The 8594-nt window shown below is 47.0% G+C and overlaps 1 protein-coding gene across 1 annotated transcript in view; it reads left to right on the top strand.

The window, feature by feature from the left end:
* Positions 1 to 7385, top strand: part of LOC146203007 (nose resistant to fluoxetine protein 6-like) — a 65445-nt gene extending 58060 nt beyond the window's left edge. The window contains exon 14 of the mRNA XM_084585282.1: positions 6874 to 7385. Coding sequence (XP_084441408.1) covers positions 6874 to 7167 — 294 coding nt within the window. The 3' untranslated portion in view covers positions 7168 to 7385. The remainder of the gene's footprint in view (positions 1 to 6873) is intronic.
* Positions 7386 to 8594: the final 1209 nt, after the last annotated feature.

Consider the following 8594-nt stretch of genomic DNA (forward strand, 5'->3'; position numbering starts at 1 on the left):
CTTCTGACGTGGGACGTATCACAAGAGGCGGACAGAATAAAATGTTGCCATATGCAGAGACGCTTAGTTACGAAAAGGTAAAGCGTGCTTAACTTTTGACATTGCGCTACTTTCGATAATCCTGACGAGTGGGTTGTGCTGTATAGAACAAACGCCGTGACAAATTATTGGAAAGATTACCCTCCCTTCTACTTATACTAACTAACAGTGAATTTGCAGCCCCAAAACATTCCTTTTATCATTGATGTAAGTTAAAGAAATAATACGTTGGATTAGGGATAATTCGCACATTACCTTGAGATGCCGAGAGAAGCTCAAAAGCTGGTTTCCTTGTCCACACAGTTTCTTGTCGCAGTGAATGCATTCCAAGTTTACAGTGCTTTTCGTTTCTTTTGCGTGGCTATTGTAACGGAAATGGCCTTCGATGTCTTCGTCAATTCGACAACTGCGCGCGCACGCATCATCGTCGGTATATTTAGATTTTTTCGCTATATCTGCCATAACCACACCAGCCATAACCGCAACCATGTCATGCACCCTCGACGCCGAACGCAACAATGCGATAGACCTCGAAGAAGAAGGGCAGACCTCAGCTGGAAAGGGCGGAAACTTCCGTCATAAATTACAGCAAGTCGCCGACCACGGCATGGCTGAGTGTCTTCGCTTGAAAAAGACGGCCACGGTAAATGGCGAAGAACACAGCATGTCGTTTAGATGCTGCCTTTTTTTTTTTCTTTTGCCGATTTCGGGCGGCTCACCGACGCGGTTTGGGGCGACTTCCAAGCAAATGTTCCAGGAACGATTGGTGTCGATGAGAACGTGGGGCTGAGACACCAGCTTCTAGTCGCGACGAGAGAACCACGCCCACTGGGAGAAGGAAGCTCGAACACTTAACCCATGCTACGGGAGTTGTTTCGTTTTTCTTCGACTGCACAATATTCGTCAAGAGAGGAAGACTAGCGGGTGGTGAGTAGGGTGGCAACGCGTCTACAGGGAGGAAGAGCAGAGTTTGAACACTGACTAGCGTTTCCCTCCTGCGAAACGATGAGATGCCTGCTTGGTCGACAAGCGACAGAAGTCCGCGCAGCCTCCGCGGCGTTCCGAGAAGCGAGAAGGGCCTGTCTTTATATTTATTTAGACCAACAGGAATACGCCAGTCGGAGGTATAGCGCACAACCAAAAGCTAAAGAAGCAAAAAAAAAAAAAAAGAAAGAAAAGAATGTTGCGAGAAGAAGAATCTGAGAATTGTCTTTTCTGAATTTTTTTTTCTTAGGAGGAGGGGGGGGGGGGGGGGGGCGGGGAGGGTGACGACTGGCCATACCGCAGAAAAGCGGCCGGTTGTGAGTAAACGCGGGTGCACAAACGCGAGAGGGGGCACTGGTAAGTGACTATACAAAACGAAAACAAGAAGTGAGGAAAAATAGGGGTGGTGCAAGTATACTGAAAAACTAAAGAGAAGAGGAGACGCAGAACTTCACTCGCGCATTCACACGCTCGAGCACCGCGCACACAACTCGCTCTCTCGCCCACACTGTCACTGTCCTTGTAACTCTCGGCCCCGTTGACAGAAACGCACTTAAAAAAAACCTAAAACTCACAAACTCCCAGAGGCGCGCGTATGTGCAGTGGCTTACTTTCCAAGAAATGCCGAGGGGTTCCCGGGTCCGCGCTTTGTCCGCTAGTTGAGATCGGACACCGGCTGCGGAGCCGAAAGAGCAGAAGCCAGCTTACGAACAAAAGGCGCGCCCGCCACTTTGGCTGCAAGCTGTAAAACGGAGGGGAGGCCCTCGATAAACAAACAAGTAAATGAAAAAGGCTCAAGCTCACGTAGGGTATGAGAATGACTGCAAGCAGTCGTCAGTCACCTGTCTGTTCTTCAATGATTCTTCGGGAAGGGCAGATTAAATTTATATTTTTATGTAAGGGTTAATTTAATGTCTAGTGACTAATAATAATAATAATAATAATAATAATAATAATAAAAGAGTGGATTGCACTGATACAACTACGATCTACCGTCCTGTTGCTTTCTTTCGTTTTAACTCGTACCATATACAATAGCAAAAGCAGATTTTATTTACTAAAATACAGTCTTCGTGGGGTGACTTCTCGTCAAGCCATTTTTCTCTCGTCTCTTCTGCATCCTTATTCTTTCCATATGCCTCTTTGAAACCTCCTCTCTCGTGCCATCCTCCCCAAGCAATTCCTTGGTTGCTGGATCTTGCGCTTCGCTCTTTTCTACTATTCTAGATTTTTTTCTTTTTTTTCTGAGAAGTCGACATACTCACGTAGGTCTGGAAATCCTTCGAGTTTGCGCAGACTTTCTTCACTTCCCAAACTCGCTCGGAATGGTGGCGGGATCTTGTTTCACCTTCTTTCGAGTCTGCAGCCACCCCACTCGTTTGCCGCGCTGCGCTTTACGCCCCCCCCCCCCCTCCTTTTTTTTCGTGTCGAACGCCCCGCCGGGATGGTGCAGTGGTAAGACGACCGACTACTGTGCCGGAGTTCCCGGGTGCGAACCCGACCATGGCGGCTGCGTTTCGATGGAGGCGAAACGAAATGGCGTCCGTGTGCTGTGCGATGTCAGCGCACGTTAAAGATACCCAGGTGGTCGAAATTACTCCGTAGTCCTCCACTACGGCTCCCCTTTCTCTCTTTCCACTTTCACGCCCACCTTCATCCCTTCCCTTGCGGCGCGGTTCAGGTGTCCACATAGCAAGTGTGACAGACACTGCGCCTTTCCCTTCCTGTGAACGAATTATATAACGCAAACGCACAGACGCAAACTGTTCGTTACGTGCGCGTTGGTAGCCAAAAGAGTGTACACGACAGGCATTATGAAAGGTGTTTTTCCGGCTATTTTATCGCTGTGGGAAACAATAATTTCGACCTCACAAGCCGACCTCACTAAGTTACGACCTCACTCAACCTCAAACTCACGCATGAGGTTGAGGTCTCATTTGCTGACCTCACTCAAAAATATTTCAGGTGTTGCCGACCTCATCTCAACCTCACCTCACTCCGGGAGGTTGAGGTCATTTTGAGGTTGAGGTTGACCTCATGAGGTCGAAACCTCATGAGGTTGCCCACCTCTGGCTACCAGTCGTGTTTTATGAAGGATTTGCTTTTAAAATATGGGCAGAGCGTTGTTTGTTTAGATGCCACCAAGAAGACAACAGACTATTTGCTTCCTCTTTTTTTCATAGTAGTGAAAACACCGACTGGCTACATTGCTGCCGGAGCTTTCATAGTTGAGTTCGAGACAGCATCTTGCATAGCAGAGGCACTTTGTTTTTAGGTGTTGGTGCCCAGAGCTAGAACCCTAGTACTGGATGGCGGACTGTTGCTCAGCAGAAATGAGAGCAATTGAAGAAATTTTCCCATAGAGTGCAGTGATGCTTTGCGAGTTCCACAGGTAACAGGTGTGTGACCGATGGCAAAGGGAAAAGGAGACTAGAGTAGCTGATCGTGAGGGTGCACTTTCCCTATTGAGGAGGCTGGCCCATGCTATGTCCCAGGAGGAATACGACGATGCATTAAAATAGCTGATCTATTATGACCCTTGGAAAAACACTAAACTGAGGAGTTATATGTCTTGCCAATGGTTGCCACTAGCAGACAAATAGACCATGCTCAACAGAACAAAATTCTCAGTTGCGATAACCACCAACAATGGCATTGAATCACAGAACAAATTGTTGAAAGAACATTATTTGAAATCCACGCATGGCAAACAAAGCTTATCATTCCTAATATGGACATTAACCAGCCAGTTTCAGTTTTTGCCAGAGCGAAAGACACAATTCTACCAGGAACAGATGAGGAGGTCCTCGAAGTACCGGGGTATCATGATACTGAACCCATTTACCCACGCAATAGACCTACACAAGTCATATAAGCACATCATGCAAAAGTTGGACACTGCCCTGCAGTGCACCCAAACTGATGTACATAATTCCCCTGAAAATGGTGTGTTTAAGACAGCTCCAGCACACCTGGTCAGTATCACACAACACACCAACCGGCACATGTGCAGACTTCAAGAAGTATAAACTGCCATGTAAACACTTCTGCACAGTTTTACAACTGATTGAAGGCTGGAGCTTTGACAGGCTTCCTAAGCATTACACCAGCAATGTTCAACTGAGCCTTGAAGCTGGTTCAGAAGAGTGGAATAAGGTGCCTCAGCTCTCTCCACCATAAATATCAAGCAGGATTGAAATAGGTATTTTTCCAAAACCTTAAAAAAATGGGCTCGGAGCCTCGAGAGCAAGGCTGCAAAATGCGACCGACAGGCTGAGCAATATGGCTGTATACTGGATTGGGACCAGGAAGCACTTGATGCTACTTATAAGCATATTTCAGCAGCACTCAATGCACTATCACAGGGGACAGCGTCCACCACGAATGGTCTCGTAGTCAGGGAATTCCCAATAAAAAGGTGTTGTGGACCGAGAAAAAGACAAACACCAACTCGACCACGCCTAGACAAAATTAAAGTGCAGCAGAGCTTGGCTTATAGAATCCTGGAAGACACATGAAAGAGTAAGGAAAAAGATATATGCACTGAGAAAGCACATAGAAGTACACGACATACAGATTTGAAGAGTAAATCAGCACTAGAATGCCCCGTCGTTTCCAGCTCCAAAAATGGGCTATTTCTTTCATTTCATTTTGTAGCTTGAAGCTCCCCTGAGGTGGCATTTCATAAAGGATAGCGTAATAAGAAGCTAAAAGCAAAGCCCAAGATTAGCAGCAACACTTTCACAGAATGTACAGGCTGATCCACAATTAGCGTGAACATGCAAGAATGGGAGCGCCCTCTTCAAAGTGCCAGTGAATCTGTCCTGGCCGCGCATAAACGTCAATTGGCACAGGATGCAAAGCACCCCCTCCCGATCATCCTGCACGCACACCACTTTGGTTTGATGTGCAGCCATGTTAAAAGCATGTGTGCTCTAAAGAGTGCGGTTGCACACTCGCACGTTCACCCTAGAGTGGATCACCCTGCCTATACAATAACAGATTACAGCTGTGATGTGACGGACAGTTTTGGTTCAGTTAAGTGCCATATCCTACGAAAAAATAGCATAAAAAATATCATGATGTGGGCGCGCTTTTGTGATATTTGGAGTGTGTTTGACATGAAGGAAGGTTGTGCCAGTGATATTAACGCTTTGTTGTGATCCCTGCATTTTATTGACTGTCTCCTGCTTGCTGTATCTTACATTACTTTTGACAAGTGTGCAAAAACTAGGAAGAGATGCCAAATTCTGTGTAAGCCATGTAATTCACTGTGCCGTGTTTTATAAGTGATATGCTTACGACCACTGATATGTCTCAGGTCAGCAATAAAATACTCAATACTTAAAATATGCGTTTTGCGTCCAACCGGACGGGAAACGGCAAGATAATTCAGGTGCACCCTCTCTTTCATATATCTGTGTGCAACGAATCCGCACGCTTCAACATACTGAAAATCCCACTGGGGTGTTCGAAACACGACATTTCTCCCGGTGTTCTCTTGTAACTACTGATCACGTTGAAATATATGCCAGCGACCTGAAATAGCTGCAAGGTCCACACAAGCGGCATTCTTTTATTTGTGTTTTCAATTAAACTACTGCACATATGAGGGTAGCTGTTGCGAAGCAATGAACACAAGGTTGGCATCAAAATGAAAGAAACACAATTTCTCACACGCTCACCGTTTCACTAGATTCCAAAGGACGAACGAAAGCAGCAAAACTGCGACGATGGAGAGAGAAGCAACAGTACGACCAATCCTAAATGCGTATGACCACTGCGATGTCTATATGACCTAATTACATTCACGTTCTTGACATTGCACGCGAACATGGATCTCTTTGCGCTTATTTGAATTCCAGCCAACGGTCACCAAATGCATTCTCGAAACTGAAAGAAAAACAAGCGCCCCAGTACCGCAACTTGCAGCCCTACGACACCCTATGACATGTGTCGTCGCGACTCGCGACTTGGGTCTTTATAAAACACACACACACACACACACACACACACACACACACACACACACACACACACACACACACACACGCACACACACACACACACACACACACACACACACACACACACACACACACACACACGCACACACACGCACACACACACACACACACACACACACACACACACACACACACACACACACACACACACACATAAAAACGTTAAACCTTTTTTTCCCCAAGAGATACACTATAGCTGTTCATGTGAGGAGAAAATTGCCCATGCCGCGGTCACGGCCTCGGCCAGAATGGTCCAAGCGGTATTTCTCCCTACCCTTTCGCCTAGACGAGATGCTGCGACTGCAACGAGTTTTGAAGTAAAAAGAATTTTTTAAACACATAGTACAATGTTACACAACAAGATGGCGCTGCGCGCTCAAAAGCAAATAAAAGAAATTGTAAGGTCATGTGGGTCGCACGGTATAACCTCCATTAGAAATCTCTCATAGCCAAGCCAAACAGAGGCATTGACGATGCCTCTGGCGATTAGGCTGACTAGCTAGCAGTTTTTTTTTGTGCGAACTTAGAAACTAAATCCTAAACACATGGCACAATTAAATCTAGGTGCTCAAAAAGGCATTGAAGTAACAAAAAACAATTTGTCGAGTTAGCGAACCTTTAGAAAAAAAAATAAGAACAGGTTTCAATTTCTACAGTTAAGCAGTTAAGAGAAAACAACTCTCATACGAGCACACGGGCTCATATTATCTTGCTTCTCGTCGAGTAGAAACATAATTGTGTTGGTATAGGCGATAAGCTGTAAACCACCTGCGGTATAATCCACAATTTTTACCTCCAACTATCCCCCTGTTGTTCTTCGCAGGTCTCCTTCTCTTTCACCGTACTCGTATGGAGCTACCTGCTTGCTTACCTGCTGTTCGTTTTCTGCGAAGCGCCGACGGATAGACTCCGAAAGTTGCTCTTCGAGCCACGACTCAGGAGGACGGATAGCGAAAGAGGCGATGAAGTGCTGAATGCTAGCGGACCCGAAGAAAAATTAATACGCGTCATTACCACGCTTGGAAACTCAGAAATTAACACAGGAAGCAGCAAGGGCAAGAGCATATTCAGTGATTTTCACTACGGCAGCGCCAGCATGGCAAGCTGCCATCTTTAGGTGTTTATTTGAAGCTTTAGTTCCTGATGGCACATACTGTCTGAGGTCAGAAGTAAGCATATAATGCGCTCAGGTAAAACCAAACGTCGGGGACAACGATACCGCGAGCACCTTCTTAGTATAAAGCATGACATAAAGGGCATTAAGTCTACATCAGAAACACGACACAAGATGATCGGAACATTGTCCTTGCTCTGGCTGGAATGTTGTATGTGGTCAAAGCGAGATGAATAAATCCTATTCATGGATGTCCTATTTTTTATGCTCTTGAAACTAGCGAACGTAGAATGCCGCTTTTATTTTGCACTCATTTCAGCTAAACATCCGCAAGTACTTTGCATTGATGACGTTTGAGAACGCGTTTCTTTTTTTTTTTTTTTTGCCAGGATTAGTTGGAGGCCTCTTCTGGAAGCTGGCTCGCTGTAGCTACTGAGGCCGCAGTTCGTTATTATCGGGCAGCAGTCCACACAGAGGTTCCGCAGAGATCACATAATTGTATCAGCAGAGGTGATGAGAATGGTAATAGAAGCAAGGATAGCAGGAGCAGAAGGACCAGCAACATTGCTGATAACTAAAACTCAATAATAACAACATTAGTAGCACCACATCACTAGTTACCGCAGCAGCAGTATGAGTAACACCACGAATAAGAGCAGTGATAGGTGTAGTAAGCAATGCCTCCCGTCACCAAACGTCGCGGCTTGGTGACTGCGTGATCCGTTCCTACGACTACTGCGATCGAGATTTCTGGCAGTAGCGGCTTCTAAGCAGGAATAGGCCAGCCAGAGAAGGTCACGGCCAGATAAACGAAAACATATATAGTTACGGAGGAAGGAGAAGCGGGCAGTGGCGCGGGCCGGAGCGCTCGCGCTAGGCCCTCCGCAATTCATTAAATCATCTCTCGGTTATCGACCATCTGCTCTCTCTGTTCTCTTTTCTCAGTGTGCATCGGCTTACCGCCCCCTAACATTTGGTTGAGGGGGGGGGGGGGGGGGGGGGCTAATTCCTTTCTCCTCATCCTGGCCCGGACCTTCGGCGCCCTGCGTCTTCTTGTGCTGTCGGCAGGAGGTCTGGGAGGCATTGCTTGGCTGGTCCCCAGCCTGCCGGACCCGATGCGATGGCGCCGTTCCACCGCCCCATCCCACAGCCTCGACCACAAGACACGACGAAAGAGAGACTGACACGAGACGCCATTCACAAGACCACAAGACACAATGAGAGAACCGAACGACCATGTGACCCGACTGCCCCGATGTGCCGACCAGAGGCCCCGCCGACCCAAGACTCCGCTACAGTCGAAGACATTACTCCTGCCCATACTATGCGGTGCGTGCCTGGGCCTCCGCCATCGGGTCTTGGCAACCTGTGGCCCGAAAGCGTCCTGGACCAGGCTTCATTGGGAATCATTGTGTTGGCAAGCCGTTGTT

Source organism: Amblyomma maculatum, chromosome 1 (genome assembly GCF_055883805.1).
Source record: "Amblyomma maculatum isolate TAMU_Amacu chromosome 1, ASM5588380v1, whole genome shotgun sequence".
Taxonomy (NCBI): Eukaryota; Metazoa; Arthropoda; class Arachnida; order Ixodida; family Ixodidae; genus Amblyomma; species Amblyomma maculatum.